A 21,942-nucleotide genomic window follows, 5' to 3' on the forward strand; every position below is an offset into this window, starting at 1 on the left:
GGGTGTAGCTCAGGGTGTGCTCTGTGGTCCAGGGTGTAGCTCAGGGTATAGCTCAGGGTGTGCTCTGTGGTCCAGGGTATAGCTCAGGGTGTAGTTCAGGGTGTGCTCTGTGGTCCAGGGTGTAGCTCAGGGTGTAGCTCAGGGTGTGCTCTGTGGCCCAGGGTATAGCTCAGGGTGTAGCTCAGGGTGTGCTCTGTGGTCCAGGGTGTAGCTCAGGGTGTGCTCTACGGTCCAGGGTGTAGCTCTGGGTGTCCTCTGCAATCCAGGGTGTAGCTCTGGGTGTCCTCTGTGGTCCAGGGTGTAGCTCAGGGTGTCCTCATGGTCCACAATGTATCTCAGGGTGTGATCTGCGATCCAAGGTATAGCTCTGGGTGTCCTCATGTCCAAGGTGTAGCTCTGGGTGTCCTCTGTTGTCCAGGGTGTAGCTCGGGCCCAGACACTCTTCTCTGAGCCTGATGGAGTTAGGAGACCAACAGCCTGAGAATCCAGACCAGACTGTTGCCTCTCTGCTGTCACTCTGTGTGGCTTCCAGGTTGGAGGGCCCATTGTATGGACCCTGCATCAGAATCTGAAGTGTTCCGGAAGCCTGCAGATGGTGATGCTGGCAGTGACAAGTCTGACGCAGATATCGGCTCCACAGCTATCCTGGGGAGGACAAGTTGTTGCCCCTTCCTAGACAGAAGGGGTCTGATATAAATGGTTTTCCTGTAAGTGGCCAGCAGGTTCCTGCGGGGCATGGTTCAGGGGTCAGTGTTGGTCACTATTGCTAGCAAAGAAGCTACACAGCTGCGGCTGGAGCTGACTGGTGTTTGAACCTGTGCACAACTCTGTCCTGGCCACCTTGGCCCTTTGCTCTTGGACCTGTTGCCAAGCAACAGCCTGATTGGGGTTGCAGGACAAACTGACCTCCATAGAGGCTCAGGGTCCACTGGTTGCTATCAAGATTTTATTCTATTGGATCAATGCACGCCCTCTGGTGGGCAATTTTGGTACCTCGGCGATGCCTTGACCTGTTCCAGCCCTTGCTCCACCAGGGCCCGCAAAAACCCCTGGCCACTTTGTTGTTGTTGTTCAGTAGCTCAGTCATGTCCTACTCTTTGCGACCCCATGGCCTGCAGCACGCCAGGCTTCCCTGTCCTTCACCGTCTCCCAGAGCTTGCTCAAACTCATGTCCATCGAGTCGGTGATCCATCCAACCATCTCATCCTCTGTCGTCCCCTTCTCCTCCTGCCTTCAATCTTTTCCAGCATCAGGGTCTTTTCCAATGAGTCAGCTTTTCCCATCAAGTGGCCAAAGTATTGGAGCTTCAGCTTCAGCATCAGTCCTTCCAATGAATGTTCAGGGTTGATTTGCTTTTGAATTGACTGATTTGATCTTGCAGTCCACGGGACTCTCAAGAGTCTTCTCTAACACCACAGTTCAAAAGCAACAATTCTTCGGCACTCAGCCTTCTTTATGGTCCAACTGTCATACTTGGTTGTATGACCACTTGGTTATTTTATCATCCACCACCCAAAAGTAGATCCTAAATTCTGACCTCACGCCATCCCTCCTTTCAGACGTGCTCCGTCTATTGTCCTCCAGGGTGCCTTGGACCCCTTATGGCAGGTGCCGTTAGTCTGCAGAACTGGCTGCAGACAACCTGCTATTTCATATTCCTGCAGCCTGCAGAGTCCCCCTCCCTTCTTGCCTGGCTGCCTCCTACCTTCCCTCAGGGCTCAGTTGGGTATCCCCTTTCTCAGAAGCCTTCATAGCCCTGGGGGAGGGCACGTGCCCCCTCAAAGCTCCTCCTCCTGGCAGAGTGGATATACCATCCGCTCAGGTGGTCTTAGCCCTGCATGTGGATCTGGCCCCATAGAGCTGTGTTTGCCGAGGTGGACAGCGGTGGCTGCACAAGGCAAGTCTCATTTGCGGCTCTTTTTTTTTTTTCTGCTTCAGAAATCAGTCACTTGATTTATCTAGAAACATTTATTAAGCACCTACTCATTTCATCAAGCACCAGAAATTCCATGAGGAATAAAAGTGTACATAGGCCCTGTGCCCAGCACTTTAGGGCCTATGGGGAGAGATGGATGTTTAGTAAAGTGTCCACAGATAACAATATTTCCATATAATTCTGTTTTAAATAATACACATACATTACTTTGATTCCCAACGTTTTAAGAAGTAAATGAATGAACTTAGGGACTGTGATAGGTATGTGGAAAGAAGAGCTCCAGGTTTCATAAGAGGCTGTAAAAGGGGGAGCCCTGAGTGAAGAGGAGGCCTCTCTGAAGGCCTGATGTTCAAGCTGAAAAGTGAGGAAGCTGAGAGAGGCCAGGGCTTTCGAGAAAAGGTGGGAGAGAAGGAGGGAGGGAACTGACTCATTGGAGGAGCAGGGTGGGGCTGAGGTGACCGCAGCCTTGCAAGCATGGCCAGGTGGTCAGCTAGGGCCGTGTGGGTCTTAAATGCAGTGAGACCACTGAGAGACTCACGCGTGTTGGTTCCACTCTGGCTGCAGTGGATTAGACAGTGAATTAGAAGGGTCAAGAGTGCAAGTAGAGAGCCCAGTTAGGAGGTGGGCAGTTGTCCAGGGAAAAATGATGGGTGCTTAGGCTAAATGGTGGGCTCGAGCAGGGAGAGAGAGAGAAATAGCTGTACTTAAGACACCCAGCACAGAGCTGGGTGTGGGGTTGCAGAGGTTCCTGTCCAGGTAGACCCCTAGGGTTCTGGCTTGAAAAGCTGAGCTGGGCATGGGAGAGGCAGACAGGATGTGGGTGAGGAAGATCAAGATGACCCTCATTTGCCGTGTGTGCAGGTGGATTGCCTGAAGCCCATGGAGATAGAGGCATCCTGCCGGGGGCCAGATGTGTGGGCTGGAGTGGAGGACACAGGCATTGTTCCAATCCCATCCGATGTCTCATCTCTGGCCTTGCAGAAGCTAGGCTGGTGTTGGCCTGGAAGGACCCTCCTACTCAAGGAGACAGTTATCAGTTGTGTTCCCCGACAACACTGAAGGTCTTAGGACGCGGGTCTCCCACCCATCCCCAGTTCTTGGTGCCGGGCAGCATTTGTCTCCATTGTGGGGCTTGCCAGGGAGCCAGACTTCCCTCCTCCCCCTCTTGTGCCCTCAGCTGCCCATGGCAAATCCACCCTCCCGGGAGCGAGAGCTTGGACAGAGGTAGGTCCACTGCTCTCTCAGCCCAATCTGCTGTCCACGCGTCCTGGGCTCTGGCTTCTCCCAGGCCCCCTGCAGCTGGCCCCATGGGGAATTCTTATACAAAATCCCCATCCTGTTTGTGCTCCCCTCCACCAAAATGGAGCCCCTGTTTGGTTAATTTCTATTTTGTGGTTTATCTGGAGGCTGTTAAAACAAACCCTGGGGGACCCTCAGCAGTGACTGTTCCATATCTCATTATCTTTCCCGAACCCGATTATTAGCTCAGATTTTTCTGATCGCTAGCTGCTGTTCGTGATGAGTTGTGTGCCATTAATGCCAGCTGGTTCCCTTAAACAGGACCCACCATGCCAGGGAAAACGAGCTGGCATTCAGAGCCATCAGCCACTTGGCTTTTTAATTTTAATGGGCTCTACCAAATGTTCCAGGCCAAAGGGTCCCCGAGGAACCAGAACAGACGGGCTCCCAACCCCCAGTCTGTAGCCCACCCTGGTTCCTTCCCAGACTGTGGCCATCCTAATTGCTGGGACAATAAGATCTGGGTCGAGGCCTCACCTGTATTCATGCCTTCTTGCCACCAGGCCCATCCTCGATGAGTGGACAGAGTGACTTCATGGGTTCCTAGCAAGCTTGCAACTACATATACCAAACCTCTCTGGTCCCAGCCCCCTCCCTGGGGGAGACAGGCTGGGTCATCTTTCTGGGCTATGCTAATCCTAGCCGCTGGGAAGAAAGGTCAGCCAAGTGTGGGGAAGGGTTGAGGGCAGCAGGCAAGTCTGAGTGTTTGCTCCAACCAATGGCCCCTATTCCTTCCTGCCCTCCCCCACCACCAGCCTGGCCTGTCCCCAGAAGGCTGCCTGGGGAAGGGCTCCAGCTCCCTGCTGGCTTCTCCTGCTCCGCATTCCTCCAGCACTCCCTGCATCTTTCCAAACAAATGCAGAAAGTTTTGAACCCAGACCTTCAGTTTTCTAACTGCTAGGTTTAAGAGGTGGCTCAAGGGCTCCATCTTCTCCACCTGAAGCTGCCTTCCGCTCACCTGGGCCTCAGCCCCAGGCTGGTCTTTTCAGGGAGGCTTTTGCGCTATAGACAGCCAGTCTGAAATGGCTTGTCGTCATTTAAAAAAATGGCCTGTCGGACATTCCTGACTGAGATAGATGACAATTGGAAAGGAAATAGCACCATGGCCAAGAGCAAAGCTTTGGGATTAGCAGACTGTGGGTTTGAGTCCTAGTGTTACCTGCCTCATAACAGTTGTCTGTCTTTGAGCAGTTACTTCACCTCTCTGAATCTGCCTGAACTTCCCTGGATGTGTTCAAGGGCAACACGCCCTGTCTCTAAGGCTAGCACTGGGGATTAGAGTAAGATATTTCGTGTGATGAGCTCAGCACTTGGCCTGGTATCTCCTCATGCCCCTTTCCTCCTTCTTCCTCATCGCTTACACCTGCCTGTGTCCTCCTTCTAGACTGGCATTCTGTAAGAACATATCCCCTGGTATATTGGGGGGCTTGGGGGTGACCATTTCTGAGTCACCCAAATAGTCACTTGCTGTTTGAGAGTGGGGAGACCTGGCCTTGGTGAGTTCCCTCTGTGTAGCAGGGTTGCGGGACCCAGGGTGGGCTGGCATCCCCTCAGCCTACCCACCTGCACTGCCCTGCCCCGGAAGTGTGTCCAAGCCCCCATGAGTCTCCCTGCCTCTCCTTGAGCAGACAGAGAGGACAAGAATTGGACTCTGACCACCAGCTTGAGGCTTCAGATGGAAGCCAGGCCCCCGAGAGCCCAGGCTGGGTTTGCCTGGCAGCACTCAGCCTCCTAGTGTGGGGTCCCAGGCTGCCCACAGCTGGTGGGCTGGCACTTGCTCTCTTCCTGGGTCTTACAGTTGCAACCTGGTCTGAGCCATTTGTGCCAGGCCATGGCCTGATTTGATTGCTGCGGCATCCACCCTGATGCCCTGGAGGCCTTCCCAAGGCTCTGCCTCTCCCCGACAACCCAGAAGGTTGAGGCCAGAGCCAGGGCTGCGTGTGCAGGGTGGCCTGCTGAGCCGCCGGGTGTACCAGACTGAGAGCAGGCTGTCCGTGGTCCTGTCAGGCCAGGAGGCCCCCAGGGGAGGCCTGGCTCTGGCCTCGGTTTGGGGGAGCAGAGGCTTCTACACAGCCTTCATCTAGACCACAGGCTCCTCTTGGGTCTCCCAGTGTCTGCGCTCATGCCTGTCTTCCCACCGGAGTCCTCCCCAGCCCAATCCCCCCTTCTCCAGGACGCTCCTCCTCCAGCCGTTGCTGGTCTCTCCATCCATCCACTTGTTTGTTGTTTTCTTGCATTTATTCCTCAGCCAATGCTTTGCTGAGCCTGTATTATGTGCCCAGACATCCAAAGATGAGGAAGGCACAGTCCCTCCCTCTCAGTCTGGCCAGGGCGTGAGGCTCACAGACTCACAGGGTAGTGAGTGCTGAGGACGAGGGGAGTGATGTGTGAGGGAGTGGCTTTCTGCTGGGAGAGGTGACATCACTCCTACCTAGGTTCTTTCACTGATGCCTCTTACGTGCCATGCATGCCTCTTATGTGTCACGCCAGGCACTGTGCGTACATCCTCACAGCAGCCCTGGATGCTGTCAGATGTTATCATCCCTTTTTACAGACAAGGAAACCAAGGCAGACAAAGGTTGAATGACTCCCAGTGTTAGTGACAAGGGAGGTAGAGTGCAGAGGTGGGCCTTAAAAGACAGGTGGGGACTGAGCAGAGGAAGGAGGGAGTTCGGGGCGCAGGGACCAGCACGGGCAAAGGCCCTGAGGTGGGAAACGCACGTACTGTTGGTGACCAGCCGACTGGATCATGGCAAGAGAGAATGGGGTGCTGGAGGAGTGGGGAAGGGAGGTTATCAAGGCCACGACTGCTGCATGGAGACGGCAGCTCTTCCACAGGCCACAGGGAGGTGGATATCATTGAACCTGTGTTCTAGGAAGATGAGGGTCAGTGCAGGGGGTGGACTGGAGTTGGGAGTGCCCACGGAAAAGGCAAGGCAGGCCCAGACGTCCTGGACTGAGTGAAGGGAGCTAGAGTCTGAAGGTGGTCACTGAGCCCAGGATGTCCACTGAGCCCCCATCCTGCTCTGGGCAGCTCTGCTTAGCTCTCCAGTCACCTGTGCGTCTCCCTGTGTTGAGTCCTCTCAGTCTGGACAGGCCTATGGCTGGGCTCACAGTGGGACCCCAGAAATGTGGTGCTTAAGATGCTGGAAGACAGAAAAGATTCACAGACTTAGAGAATGAACTGACAGTTACCGGGCAGGGAAGGCAAAGGTTGGGGGGCTGGGAGATGGACATGTACCCACTGCTATATTTAAAATGGATAACCAGCAAGGTCGTACTGTATAGCACAGGGAACTCTTCCCAATATTGTATAACAATCTGAATGGGAAAAGAATTTGAAAAAGAATAGATAAATATGTATAACTGAATCACATTACTATACACCTGAAACCAACACAGCTTTGTTAATCAACTATGCTTCCCAGGTGGCTCTAGTAAAGAACCCGGCCTGCCAACGCAGGAGATAAGAAATGCGAGTTTGATCCCTGGGTCAGGAAGATCCCCTGGAGAAGGAAATGGCAATCCATTCCAGTATGCTTGCCTGGAGAATCCCATAGGCAGAAGAGCCTGGCGGTCTATTCCATTGGGTTGCAAAGAGTCAGATACGACTGAAGCAATTTAACACACACGCCCACACTCCAGTATAAAATTAAAAATTAAAAAAAAAAGCTGAGTAGGAGTGAGGGGCGTCCTATACTTCCCCTACTTCCAGCTTATCTATTCTTCTAACAGCAACCGTCCTACCAGCCCTTGTCCTGTCCCCAGGGAGACTGTGTGCCTGTGTGCCTGTGTGCCTGTGTGTAGCTGTCTCCCAGACCGGCTCACTGGGCCGCCTGGTCAGTGATGCCTTAAGGAGCAGCACTGGGGCTTGGCAGCCTCAGGTGGGGCTGAGGATGTGGGCCTGGGGTGCAGTTGTAGGGCAAGATGGTGGCCCTCGCTCTCTGCTCTTCCCCTGCCTGCCCCTCCCTCCCCAGGCTGCTGCAGCACTACACACTCTTTCTGTTTTCTCTTTTGAAGGTGGGCCTTAATGTCCTGGTTCAGAAAGCCAACAAGTTCACCCCGGCCACCCGCCTTCTCGTCCAGAGATTTGTGCCATTCCCTGCTGTAGGTAAGCCTTGCGCAGCAAGGAGCTTCTGTGCACGTGTGCACAGGAATGTCTGGGCATGTGGGCTGCTGGGCTCTGGGGAGCTGGAAGGCCCCTCCAGGCCTCTCTTGACGCTGCGGTGGGGGCAGTTCTGCCTGGGGCAACTGGAGGAAAATATGTGCAGAGAGAAGAAAGAGTGATGGGGTAAAGAATCCGCCTGCCAACACGGGAGATGTGGGTTCAATCCCTGGGTTGGGAAGGTCCCCCGGAGAAGGAAACGGCAACCCACGCCAGTGTTCTTGCTGGGAAATCCCACAGACAGAGGAACCCTGCGGGCTACAGTCCATGGGGTCACAAAAAGTTTGGACACGACCAAGCAACTAAACAACAAACTGAAATGTAACATTTCCTTCCATTATGAATATAGGCAGCACATTGCAGTAGAGAGCAGGACCGTGACTCTCACCAGTAGAAATCACAGGTATTTTCATGTCATATTACAGTTGTTAGAGATCTTAAAAATACCGTTTGTGCTTAACACTCACCCCAAATTAGAAGTTAATAGATCCGCTTAAAGATCTTGGTGTTTTTTTTTAATTCAGTAGTTTAAAAGCACATCTATTTACTATATCACAATTGAAAAAATATTTTGATAATTTATTTCAATATAATCTCCTTGTTATCCCACTTGTTTGGCTTGTAAAGCATAAACTTTAGAGACATTATTTGGAGAGGGGTGTAGGGGCCTTGGGTTCCTGACACAAAAGAAGGTTCAAGGCTCCCACTGAATCTGGTGCTCCGAGCCCTTTATGTTTCAGGGGCCTCTAGTCACAGAGGTGTGTGGGTGTGTGTGCGCGTGCGTGTGTGTGTAGGTGCTTTCACTTGCTTTCAACAGAGGCTTTGCTGGTCTTGGAGTCATGAATTCATAATAGATGCCCCAGGTCTGGGCCCTGAGATCCCATAAAGCCCAGCCAGGCTCTTAAGAAGTCTACACCTTATTTGGGGAAAAGGTACAAGAGGAGAAACAAGTGCTTGAACCACAACATCGAGTCCCCCATCTGATGCCAGAGGACAAAGCTGGGGCAGGCCTAGAACAGGCAAGAGGTCCCGTGAGCTCCCTGGTGCCAAGACTCAGTCTGAAGAGCGGGGCGTGAGACCCAAGCTCATGGTCCCAGCCCTGTTCTTCACCTCCAGGGCTCAGCTTGCCCATCTGTAAGACGTGGGCACCAGCACCTACCTTTCCACAGCCTTGAGCTGAGTGAGGAGCAGATGAGACCGCAGACTAGTTCTGTTCTTCAGAAAGGGCTTTGAAGCACCTGAAAAGCCCCTGTGAGTAGGTGAGAGATCACTGTTGAGCAGCCCCACCTCCTTGTGGGCCCGGAGGCTAACAAACTCCCAGGACCAGCCACCCGGCTGATCCTCAGCCGACCCAGATAATTGCTATAGCAACTCCACACTTTTAATGAACTCTCAGCTATTTCTGGTGTGAGCCATTAATGGAATAACTCTTTAGATCTGACTTTGTTAAGGGGCCTAATTGAGTGAACACAGCGGCCAATCTGGTGTTCCTCGCTGTCTGGAGCTGGGGGGTCAGATGCAGCCTGAGGAGGGGGCAGCTCTCAGCTGCACTGGACTGGATCTTGGTCTCAGCCGAGATTTAATCTGTCCTTGAGCCAGACTTCAGATAAGGACTCTACTGGGACCCATTGCAGCCTTGCTCGGCCAGCTATCTTGCTGTGTGACCTTGGAAGTTGTCTTAACCTCTCTGGGGGCTCCCTCAGGAGGAGGGCCCCTGCTTTCAGGTTTGACCCTTTCCGAGGCTTTCCGACCTGTCCCTCTTTTGGCTCCAGCCCATTCCTCTCCTATCTTATTGCTGGGGAGGAGCCTGGTCCAGCCGTCACAGAGGGTCTTGTAGTCCTGTGTGTCCCTAGCCAGTTGCACGGGGTGCTCATGGTGAGGTCTGCAGTGCTGATGGTCCTAGCTCACTGGGATCCTAACAGCAACGGGCCCTTTCTGCCTGCTTCCTCACACTGCGGTCCAGTCCTGGCTGTGTGCCTGCCCTCCACACCCTGCCCCTTCTCTCCTCCCCAACATGTGGGCTTCCATCTCTCTGGCCTCCAGTGCCCATCCTAGGCCCACCTACAATGGCATTTGCTGACTCCCCTAGCCGAGACGGACACAGTAGTGTTCAGGGTAAACAGGCATGCACCTTACCCCCCAGGGGCTTAAAAGCCCCCTGGTCCCCTCAGGCCACTGAATAGTCCTACACTTGGCCTCCTGCACCTTATCCTCAGGGGCCTCCAGCCAGCAGAGTACCTGTCTGCCTCACTGCACACTGGCAGGGCCTAGGCCCTCCAGGCGTCCACCTCTCGGCTGGCCACCGTCAAGGCTGCTGAGAAGTCTGCTCAGCGCTTGTTGGTCCTCTGGACCCCTGGACTAATGGAGAGACATAACTCATGGAGCTCTCAGTGCACATGCAGAGCAGGTTGAGGCACGTGAAAGTGATCAAATCAAGCCGATTGCCAGGGTGGGGGCGGGAGGGTAGAGCAGTGGAGGGTCTCCCATTCAGGCTGAGAGAGCGTCCTGAGAGGGCCCATGTGCCCTGTGCTCAGCGGCCATGCCCCTCCTCCCTCTCCCCTGGGTGGGCTGGGGACTCAGGCTCTGGGAGCAAGGCAGCTCTTGGGGTCAGCTGCTGCTTTCCACTGCTTTGCCCTGTCCTGATCCAGCTTGAAGTCTGGGAGGTGCCCCACTGCTGCCCAGGAGAGAGGTTCGAGGCTCTGGTCACAGGACCCCTGATTCCTGCCACTCCCACCCCTCTCTGGCATCAGGCCAGACTCTGCTTCAGCCCCTTCCCGTGGGGGCCTCTGTGACAGTCACCACAGGCCTTCCCTGGGTGTGCCAGGCCCCAGACGCTGCACCACCAGGAGCACTCCGCCACCAGGAGCAATCCACCAGTTCTCCCCTCGTTTTTCAGCTAGGGCTGTGCACACGTGTGTGCAACTAATGTGTGTGTGTGAGTGTGTGCTGAGTATGTGGGAAGCCCCAAGGATGCTCACTGCAGCCAATTCTCTCCCTCAAGGTGGTTTCAGAGCCTCGCCATGCCCTGGTCTAGAACAGCAATCATGTGGGAAATCTCAGTTTCTATTTATATGTGGAGATGTTAGGAAAGCCGGTGAGCCCAGGAGCATGTGTGCTGGCATTGGAATTGATTGGGGACTGGTAATTAATTTGTTTAGACCTTAATTAATTCTTCAGTTCTTTCTTATTTGTGGACTGTCACGCTTAATTGTGTTGAGGAGCTCGAGCTCAGAGCAGGCCCTCCATTAATTGATGTGCAATTGCTGTGAGGTGGAAGTTAATGGTTTGGGGAGCTGGGCAAACAGTGTAATTAAAGGTCAATCGAGGAGGCGTCGGAAAAATACCCCCGCCCCCAGGTCCAGCCACCAGTCTCCACGAGCAGCGTCCATTCCAGGGGAGGCGGGCTCCACAAACAGCCTTCCTGTGAGTCCTTGGGGTGGGAGGCTGGAGGAGTGGCAGGCAGGGTCAGAGGCAGGTGCCAGTTCCATGATGGGACACCAGGGAGGAGGCATAGACACACCTGGTGAGAAGTGGGCATGGCAGGGCCTGTGGCCTGGAGCTGGGAGCGGGAGGCCCGGGTGTCACCTGGCGGTGCACCTGCGTGCCCGGCTCTGTGGATGTGCTGCGGGGCAGGGTCGGAGGCTCTGAAGGTCACCCCCTGGCTGCCCGGCTGCATCCCCGTGGAGCAGCGGACAGGTAGTGTCGTGTGTTAAGGGCCCCATCTGGGCCTGAGCCCCCGATGGGGGAGGCCTGAGCCTCAGTACTAGCCGGTCAGCTCCTTGCACAGGGAGTAGCCCTCCTGCATGGAGCCTCAATTATCCCTTTGTGGAAAGTGACTTCGTCGTGTGCTGTTGGCAGCCGTCCCTTACATTAAATGTCACAGCTTATTTCACTGCCATGAAGAAGTCTCTGTGTTCAGCAGGGAGTCTGCTGCTCGGGGTGTCTGGGCAGCCTTTGGGGGAGGTCTTCTGTTGGTTCATACCCAGAGTGCCCCACCCCCACCCCCGTCTCTATGCTTCCCTTCGCCCCAGACCAAGGGTCTTCCTGTCATTGATTTCCCCTTCATTTTACCGCTCGTCTCCTGGTGCTCAATCCACCCTCTTCCCTCACCAGGACCTGGCCCTGGCAGTGTGCCCAAGCCGCAACAGTCCGTCCCTAGGCGTCGCCTCCTCCATCCCTGTGGTTGGAAGATGGCAGGGTGCTCCTGTGTCCGCTGTGTCCTGGGCCTTGTGACTTATCCTCCCTCTGTCTGGGTCAGTGATACTTAATGTGACATCCACAGACCTTAGGCAGCCTCAAGGCCCTTGAGTCACCTTTTGGACGTGGCCCCTGGCCTTGCTCGAACCCTGTCGCACTGTGGTGAATCTTGTGGCTCCCCTTCTGTCTGGGCCCAGGCCTTTGCACAAGGCCCTGTTTGACTGGAGCGCTTGCTCTTCCCACTCTCTGCCTTCTCTTGGCTGCCAGGCCTTCATTTCTCACTTCCGACACCACCTTCTCCAGGAAGTCCTCCCTGGGAGCCCCAGTCAGGGTTATACCACAGCACCCTGTGTGTGCCTCTGTCTGTCCTGGAACTACTCATTTTGCTTTTGAGTCTGCCTCCCTCATCAGACTGTGAGCTCTCCAAGACAGGGACTGGATCTCGTTCATCACCAACCCTCAGTCCTGCTCTTTGCTCGGCACCTAGCATTCTGTGTGGGTTTGTACAGTGAGCAGATGAACGTTTTAGTAAAAATGGCTTGAAATTGGGCACCCAGAAGTGAAACCCCACCCTGATGACATTGGTGACCACACTGTGTCATCTTAGATGACATTGGTAGCTGCATTGTGGCTGCTTAGAATTTATTGTGGTGTGTTTTTTTTTAATTGTTTTCTTTTTTTTTAATGTTTTGTTTTCTCATGCAAGTTTCTGCGGTCACTGTCATTCGCTCAGTTGGCAGGCCTAGAGTGGATGACTCGGTCACCCTGGGCACATTCTTTAGCCTTTCTTGGCTGGATCTGGGTGGGGAGGTGGGCCAGGCTGGGTGCCAGAATCAGGGCCCTGGAACTGGCATGGGGCCCTGGTGTGTGTCAGGCCCCAAGAGGACAGGGCCAGTGGGCCCGAGTCAAGCAGAGGGAAGTCTCCCAGTGGTGTATTCTAGGGCTCTGCCTTCAGTCTTGTCCCCTCACTTGTTTTATAACTGCCTTGGTCAGAGGAGGTCAGTGGGTCACACACAAGGAATGGAGATAGCAGCTTGGCAATGATTATGAATTCACGGGCAAGGGTGTATGTGCGTTCTCAGTCATTCAGTCTTCAGTCGTGTTAAACTCTTTGAGACCCCATGAACTATAGCCCACCAGGCTCCTCTATCCTTGGGATTCTCCAGGCAAGAATGCTGGAGTGGGTTGCCATTTCCTCCTCCAGGGGATCTTCCCGACCCAGGGATCCAACCCAGCTCTTCTGCATCTCCTGCTCTGGCAGGCAAATTCTTTACCACTGAGCCACCTACCAGGATCCAAAAAGATCTCACAAGTTTTGATGTAAGGCTCACTATTCAAAAAATGTAGCTGCACAAATGTGAAGGTGCTGAACTTGATTTGGTTGGAGTACTTAGGATAATGACTGGGGATTTTGTGGACTGTATGCCCGAAATAGGTCCACCCAAGTGGTGTGTTGGGCTTTCCTAGTAACTCATTTTTCACTTTCATGCATTGGAGAAGGAAATGGCAACCCACTCCAGTGTTCTTGCCTGGAGAATCCCAGGGACAGGGGAGCCTGGTGGGCTGCCGTCTATGGGGTCGCACAGAGTTGGACACGACTGAAGCGACTTAGCAGCAGCAGCAGTAACTCAGACAGTAAAGCATCTGCCTGCAATGAGGGAGACCCTGGTTTGATCCCTGGGTCGGGAAAGTCCCCTGGAGAAGGAAATGGCAACTACTCCAGTATTCCTGCCAGGAGAATCCCATGGACAGAGGAGCCTGATGGGCTACAGTCTGTGGGGTCTTAAAGAGCTGGACATGACTGTGAGACTAACATACAGACACAGACATGTGGCGTGTGGCCCTGATGAGGCTGCCTGGCTTCAGCTGCAGGTTAGAGACAGTGGCCAGAACAAGGGTGTCTCTTTAGTTCTAGATCCCACACAGGCAGAATAGCACTGGGAGTGGAGACAAAAAGAGTAGCAGGATCTCCTGAAAAACTGACAGTCTTTTGGTGGAATGAGCTGCCTGACTCCTGAGAGAGAGAAGCACCTGAGTATCAGCTTGGTACAAAAATCTGAGAGAGGCACTTATGTGTGACCAAGTTGCCTGTTGTGGGTAGATTGCCTAAGACCTGGCACACAGTAGGTGCTTAGAGAGTGCTTGTTGAACGAGTGACCTTCCAATTCAGTTATCTTCTAATTTCTGAAATCCGGAAGGCAGAGAAGACCAGACGTAGAAGAGGTGAGGGGTTATGAATGTGAAAGGAGGGGCCTGGTTGGGGTGGGCCAGGTAGGGAAAGGGCATTTTGGGGCCCTGAATACTACCTGAGAGCTCAAGCTTTAGTTTATGATTAATGGGGCATCATTGAACAATCTTCAGCTGGGGAGGATCTGTGATAAAAGGGTGCTTTTCAGAAAATGAATGTGTCAGCAGGAGTCTTTTGTTAGGAGATCCCAAAGTTCAGAGTCAGCCTATACCTATATTTACAGGCTGATTTTTCAACCCAGAAATTCCTAGTCCTGAGTTTGTGACACTTCAGTATGGGTTGTGAAATTCTCCCTAAATTCTCAAGCTATTTAGAAGAAAACGTGTGCCACAGGGCTTCCCTGGTGCTCAGTGGTAAAGAATCCACCTGCAGTGCAGGAGATGGAAGAGACCCGGGTTCGATCCCTGGGTTGGGAAGGTCCTCTGGAGGAGGTCATGGTAACCCACTCCAGTATTCTTGCCTGGAGACTCCCATGGACAGGGGAGGCTGGTGGGCTATAGTCCGTAGGTTGCTGAAAGTCAGACATGACTGAAGCAACTGAAGTGTGCCGCATGTACGCACATGTGGCATACAGCCCAGCCTCACAGGCAGAATGGTGAGTGGTATCACGAAATCAAGCCGGTATTAGGGTACATTCCCATCTGATAAGCACTGCTCCAAAGACAAAGGCTGTACAGTCTGGTGTGATTCAAGTGTGTGTGTAGACATAAGGTAATGATGCCTCAATACATACAGGTCTGCTTGTAAACAGACCATGTCTGGCAGGGACGTGAGAACCTGGCTACAGTGGCTGCCTACGGGGAGGGGAGTAAACTAAAGGTCAGGGACTGGAAGGACACTTACTTGTTATTATTTACTCTTTTTTCGTGATTTGGATTGTTTACTGTGTGCACTTGTTACCTACAAAATAACAAGAGAGAGAAGAAGTGGAGTCTGGAGAGCTTTGAGCTCAGGTCTCCTGGTTTCCACTAGAGTGTTTTGGGGTTTTGTTTTAATAAAAATTGTTCTGTTTTTTTCTGATAATACTTGATTGTTATATAAGTTAAACAATTTCACTTCTCTCCTCAGAGATAAGTTTGGTATATATCCCTCCAAATTCAAATAAATATCTCAAAGTATAGGAATCTCTGCCTGTTTATTATATTTATATACTATAAACATGCCAATATAAATATATATTTAATATAAGCGAGACCATACTGTGTATACTGTTCATAAATTTCTTTTTAACTTCACAATCAATTTTGGATGTCTTTCCATGACAGTCATAAAATTCCAACTTATCCTTTTAATAGTCACAATAATTCATCTGTGGCTTTTTAAAAGATTATGATATATTATTTCAACACATGGAGTATTATAGGAAATAGAGAATAAAATATTAGATGCACCCAAAATGTTCTGTGCCTTCTGCCTTTTTAATTGTTTTCCTTCTCTCTTGAGGAAGGCTATTGACTTACACCTTCCCCATTTGTGTTTTTATATTGTATCTTATGTGTCTGTATCATAAACCAGAAATTGTATTGTTTATATGTTAAGTTTACATTATGTTGTGCCGAACATATCATTTTAAACTTGCTTTTCATTGTGGTTTTGAGATTTATCCATGTTAATACATATGCATTCATCTCAGCTTCTAAAGACTAATTGGGAACATCTAGGCTGTTTGCAGTTTCTCACTATTATATGTAGCACTGCGCCAGACAGCCTTATACACGTGTCCATGTGCACACAAGTAGGAGCTTCTCCAGGCCAGAGGTTTTCAAACAACCACCTTGGGAGCTTTAAAAAGAGACGCAGACATCTGGGTCCTACCTCTGATTTGGTTCAGTTGTGCAGCCAGTACTGAGAATCAGCACTCGAGGGTCAGTACAGAGAAGTGGAATGATCACATCAGAGGTAATGCCCATCTCTCAGTTCAGTTCACTTCAGTCACTCAGTCATGTCCAGCTCTTTGCGACCCTAGGAACTGTAGCACGCCAGGTTTCCCAGTCCACCACCAACTCACAGAGCTTGCTCAAACTCGTGTCCATTGAGTCAGTGATGCCATCCAACCATCTCATCCTCTGTTGTCCCCTTCTCCTCCTGCCTTCAATCTTTCCCAGCATCAGGGTCTTTTCCAATGAGTCAGTTCTTCACATCAGATGGCCAAAGTATTGGAGTTTCAGCTTCAGCATCAGTCTTTCCAAAGAATATTCAGAACCGATTTCCTTTAGAATTGACTAGTTTGATCTCTTTGCAGTCCAAGGGACTCTCACGAGTCTTCTTCAACACCACAGTTCAAAAGCATCAATTCTTTGGCTCTCAGCTTTTTTTATAGTCCAACTCTCACATCCATACATGACTACAGGAATAAACCATAGCTTTTACTAGACGGACCTTTGCTAGCAAAGTAATGTCTCTGCTTTTTAATATGCTGGCTAGGTTGGTTACAGAAAACTAGCCAAGCTGATCACATGGACCACAGCCTTGTCTAACTCAGTGAAACTAAGCCATGCCATATAGGGCATGCCAAGATGGTCAGGTCATGGTGGAGAGGTCTGACAGAATGTGGTCCACTGGAGAAGAGAATGGCAAACCACCTCAGTATTCTTGCCTTGAGAACCCCATGAACAGTATGAAAAGGCAAAATGATAGGACAATAAAAGATGAACTCCCCAGGTGGGTAGGTGCCCAATATGCTACTGGAGACCAGTGGAGAAATAACTCCAGAAAGGATGAAGGGATCGAGCCAAAGCAAAAACAACACCCAGTTGTGGATGTGACTGGTGATAGAAGCAAGATCCAATGCTGTAAAGAGCAATATTGCATAGGAACCTGGAAGTTTAGGTCCATGAATCAAGGCAAATTGGAAGTGGTCAAATAGGAGATGGCAAGGGTGAATGTCGACATTCTAGGAATCAGCGAACTAAAATGGACTGGAATGGGTGAATTTAACTCAGATGACCATTATATCTACTACTGTGGGCAGGAATCCCTTAAAAGAAATGGAGTAGCCATCATAGTCAACAAAAAAGTCCAAAATGCAGTACTTGGATGCAATCTCAAAAATGACAGCATGATCTCTGTTCATTTCCAAGGCAAACCATTCAGTATCATGGTAATCCAAGTCTATGCCCCGACCAATAACACTGAAGAAGCTGAAGTTGAACAGTTCTATGAAGACCTACAAGACCTTCTAGAACTAACACCCAATGTCCTTTTCATTATAGGGGATTGGAATGCAAAAGTAGGAAGTCAAGAAACACCTGGAGTAACAGGCAAATTTGGCCTTGGAGTACAGAATGAAGCAGGGCAAAGGCTAATAGAATTTTGCCAAGAGAACGCACTGGTCATAGCAAACATCCTCTTCCAACAACACAAGAGAAGACTCTACACGTGGATATCATCAGATGGCCAACACCGAAATCAGACTGATTATATTCTTTGCAGCCAGAGATGGAGAAGCTCTATACAGTCAGCAAAAACAAGACCAGGAGCTGACTGTGGCTCAGATCATGAACTCCTTATTGGCAAATTCAGACTTAAATTGAAGAAAGTGGAGAAAACCACTAGACCATTCAGGTATGACCTAAATCAAATCCCTTATGATTATACAGTGGAAGTGAGAAATTGATTTAAGGGACTAGATCTGATAGACAGAGTGCCTGATGAGCTATGGATGGAGGTTCATGACGTTGTACAGGAGACAGGGATCAAGACCATCCCCAATAAAAAGAAATGCAAAAAAGCAAAATGGCTGTCTGGGGAAGCCTTACAAATAGCTGTGAAAAGAAGAGAATCAAAGGAGAGAGGGAAAGATATACCCATTTGAATGCAGAGTTCCAAAAGAATAGCAAGGAGAGATAAGAAAGCCTTCCTCAGTGATTAGTGCAAAGAAATAGAGGAAAATAATAGAATGGGAAAGGCTAGAGATCTCTTCAAGAAAATTAGAGATACCAAGGGAACATTCCATGCAAAGATGGGCTCAATAAAGGACAGAAATGGTATAGACCTAGCAGACGCAGAAGATATTAAGAAGAGGTGGCAAGAATACACGTAAGAACTGTACAAAAAAGATCTTCATGACCCAGATAATCACGATGGTGTGATCACTCACCTAGAGCCAGATATCCTGGAATGTGAAATCAAGTGGGCCTTAGGAAGCACCACTATGAACAAAGCTAGTGAGGTGATGGAATTCCAGTTGAGCTATTTCAAATCCTAAAAGGTGACGCTGTGAAAGTGCTGCACTCAATATGCCAGCAAATTTAGAAAACTCAGCAATGGCCACAGGACTGGAAAAGGTCAGTTTTCATTCCAATCCCAGAGAAAGGCAATGCCAAAGAATGCTCAAACTACCACACAATTGCACTCCTCCCACACGCTAGCAAAGTAATGCTCAAAATTCTATAAGCCAGGTTTCAGCAATACATGAACCGTGAACTTCCAGATGTTCAAGGTGGTTTTAGAAAAGGTAGAGGAACCAGAGATCAAATTGCCAACATCCGCTGGATCATGGAAAAAGCAAGAGAGTTCCAGAAAAACATCTATTTCTGCTTTATTGACTATGCCAAAGCCTTTGACTGTGTGGATCACAATCAACTGTGGAAAATTCTGAGAGAGATGGGAATACCAGACCACCTGACTTGCTATACAGGAGAAACTTGTATGCAGGTCAGGAAGCAACAGTTAGAACTGGACATGGAACAACAGACTGGTTCCAAATAGGAAAAGGAGTACGTCAAGGCGGTATATTGTCACCCTGCTTATTTAACTTATATTCAGATACATCATGAGAAACGCGGGGCTGGATGAAGTACAAGCTGGAATCACGATTGCCAGGAGAAATATCGATAACCTCAGATATGCAGATGATACCACCCTTATGGCAGAAAGTGAAGAAGAACTAAAGACTGTCTTGATGAATGTGAAAGAGAAAAGTGAAAAAGTTGGCTTAAAGCTCAACATTCAGAAAACGAAATCATGGCATCTGGTCCCATCACTTCATGGCAAATAGATGGAGAAACGGTAGAAACAGTGGCTGACTTTATCTTTCTGGTCTCCAAAATCACTGCAGATGGTGACTGCAGCCATGAAATTAAAAGACGCTTACTTCTTGGAAGGAAAGTTATGACCAACGTAGACAGCATATTAAAAAGCAGAGACATTACTTTGCCAACAAAGGTCCACTTGGTCAAGGCTATGGTTTTTCCAGTAGTCTTGTATGGATGTGAGAGTTGGACTATAAAGAAAGCTGAGCACTGAAGAATTGATGCTTTTGAACTGTGGTGTTGGAGAAGGCTCTTGAGAGTCCCTTGGATTGCAAGGAAATCCAACCAGTCCATCCTAAAGGAGATCAGTCCTGAGTGCTCATTGGAAGGACTGATGTTGAAGCTGAAACTCTAGTACTTTGGCCACCTGATGCAAAGAGCTGACTCATTGGAAAAGATCCTGATGCTGGGAAGTTGAAGGCAGGAGAAGGGTACGACAGAGGATGAGATAGTTGTATGGCATCACTGACTCGATGGACATGAGTTTGGGTAAACTCCGGGAGTTGATGATGGACAGGAGGCCTGGCGTGCTGTGGTCCATGGGGTTGCAAAGATTTGGACATGACTGAGTGACTGAACTAAACTGGACTAGGTTGGTCATAACTTTTCTTCCAAGGAGCAAGGCCATCTCCACCTGCACAAAATGAGCAGACTGGCTTTTACTCTGCCTGCAAGGGTGATTTTTGTTTCCCTAAATCTTCTTCAGCATTTGCTATCATCAATTTTTAAAACTAAGTTTCATCCATCTGAAATGGATCTTTCTCATTTTAATTTGGCTTTCCAATTCCCAGTACGGTTGAGAATCTTTTCTTAACTTCACTGGGCATGTGGTTTTCCATAGAAGAGCGAGAAGGAGATTTCTTTTCATTTATTGTTCAGTTGCTAAGTCTTGTCTGTTCTTTGGGATCCCATGGACTGCAGCATGCCAGGCTCCCCTGTCCTTCACTGTCTCCCAGAGTTTGCTCAAATTAATGTCGGTTGAGTTGGTGATGCTACCTAACCATCTCATCCTCTGCCACCCCTTCCTCCTTTTGCCTCAATCTTTCCCAACATTAGGGTCTTTTCCAGTGAGTCAGCTTGTTATATGAGGTATCCAAAGTATTGGAGCTTCAGCTTCAGCATCAGTCCTTCCAATGAATATTAAGGATGGATTTCCTTTAGGATTGACTGGTTTGATCTCCTCCCAGTCCAACAAATTCCAGACAGACTGAAGACCTAAATGTGTACAAAATGTTAAAGCTTCTAGAAGGAAATGTAGATGAACATTTTTGGAGTAGGGATAGAGTTTCTTGGTAATACAAAAAGTATGTACCAGAGAGGAAAGGATTGCTTATATGACAACATATATGACGATATATTGTATGTTAAAGGGCTTCCTAGGTGGTGTAGTGGTAAAGAGTCTGCCTGCCAGTTCAGGAGACACAAGAAACAGAGGTTTGATCCCTGGATCAGGAAGATCCCCTGGAATGGGAAATGACAAACCACTGCAGTATTCTTGCCTGGGAAATTCCATGGACAGAGGAACCAGGTGGGCTATAGTCCATGAGGTCAGAAAGAGTCAGATACAACTGAGCACACACAAACACATATGTATGGTAAACTGCATGACCGAAGACACCATCAACAAAGTGAGAGAACAAGCCCAAGCTGTTTGTAAACCATTAAACCAATGAGTCAAACTCCCTTATTTTTTGCTTACACCCAAAGATGAAGAACTCTTGCAGGTTAATTTTTTTCTTAGATTCAAAAATCAGTCTTTGACAATTAGTAAGTTCACATTCATTGAATTTTAAAATATTTAAAAATATTTCTTTTATGAATTTTTACTTAAATATTTTTCAGTGAGTTTGATCATTGTATTTTTCTCTTAAATTTTCACCTTATATTGGAATATGGTTGATTGACAATGTTGTGTTAGTTTCAGATATACACCATAGTGATTCTGTTATATTTATACACGTATCTGTTCTTTTTCTAGTTATTTTCCCATTTAGGTTATTACAGAATATTGAGCAGAGTTCCCTGTGCCATACAGTAGGTCCTTTTTGGTCATCTGTTTTAATTATTAGTAGTGTGTATATGTCAATCCCAAACTCCAAATCTGTTCTCCCCGCACCCCGCCCCTACCCCGGTAACCTAAAGTTCTTTCTTTGAGTTTGTTAATCACTATATCTTTTTCTTAATAATTGTTAATGCTCTTTATGTATTTTATGATCATTTTTGGCTGAAAGTAACAGAAACGCTCAACTCAAATGGCTTAAGTAATAATGATGACTTTACAGAGGTCAAGTCTCCCTTCAGGCATCAAGGCCGTTCTTTCCTTATCTTTGCTCTGCTGGGGCTTCATCTTCAGGCTTACTCCCTTCACGGTTGTGAGATGGCAACTGCAATTCCAAACTTCATATCCAAACCCACCACTGTCCAGAGGACAGGAGGTTCTGCTGACTACCACCTCTTTTTTAGTGGGAGGAGGGCTTTCCCAGAAGTCCTGCAGACACCCTCATTGTCTAAGTTGGTCACACATCCCATCCTCAATCAAGGGAAGGACATTATTCTTAATTATGGGGAGTCAGTCACCATGACCCTCCATTAGACCCCTCATATCAGTAGCCCTTTGTCATATATAATAAATATATTTTAAAGCTTCCCATTTCTTGTAATATGGTTCATAAATAGGTATCAAATGCCATTGTTCCTTAATTCTGAGATACCTTAGTTGTGAGGCATTAATGTAACAATCTTTCCAAAGAGGAGAGGACTATATTTCACTTGAAGGAATAAATAAGCATATACTGCACATTCAATCCAAATCACTTTTTCAATATCACAGAGTCTGAATCTCAGGCTTTTCCACATTTTACAGTTCTGTTTTGGGCATTGATTGTTAAATACAGCATCGTGACCACCACTGCTTTTTGTAATCTCTGCCTCTACTCTTGACCCTTTTTAGTCCCTACCCTTTTTAGTCCCTCTTAAATTAACAGGATAATTTCAAAACACATAAAAGATTATTGAGTTTTTTTTTTTCAACTCCTCATTTTATTCTTTACTTGAGGGAAAAAAA

General features: G+C 49.1%; 1 protein-coding gene across 2 annotated transcripts in view; it reads left to right on the top strand.

Moving 5' to 3' along the window:
- SFXN5 (sideroflexin 5) overlaps positions 1-21,942 on the top strand; it is a 125,312-nt gene that overhangs the window by 72,091 nt on the left and 31,279 nt on the right. For both annotated transcript variants that reach the window (XM_040223933.1, XM_040223932.1), the window contains exon 10: positions 7,256-7,346. In XM_040223933.1, coding sequence (XP_040079867.1) covers positions 7,256-7,346 — 91 coding nt within the window. The remainder of the gene's footprint in view (positions 1-7,255; positions 7,347-21,942) is intronic.

Source organism: Oryx dammah, unplaced genomic scaffold (genome assembly GCF_014754425.2).
Source record: "Oryx dammah isolate SB20612 unplaced genomic scaffold, SCBI_Odam_1.1 HiC_scaffold_25, whole genome shotgun sequence".
Classification (NCBI taxonomy): domain Eukaryota; kingdom Metazoa; phylum Chordata; class Mammalia; order Artiodactyla; family Bovidae; genus Oryx; species Oryx dammah.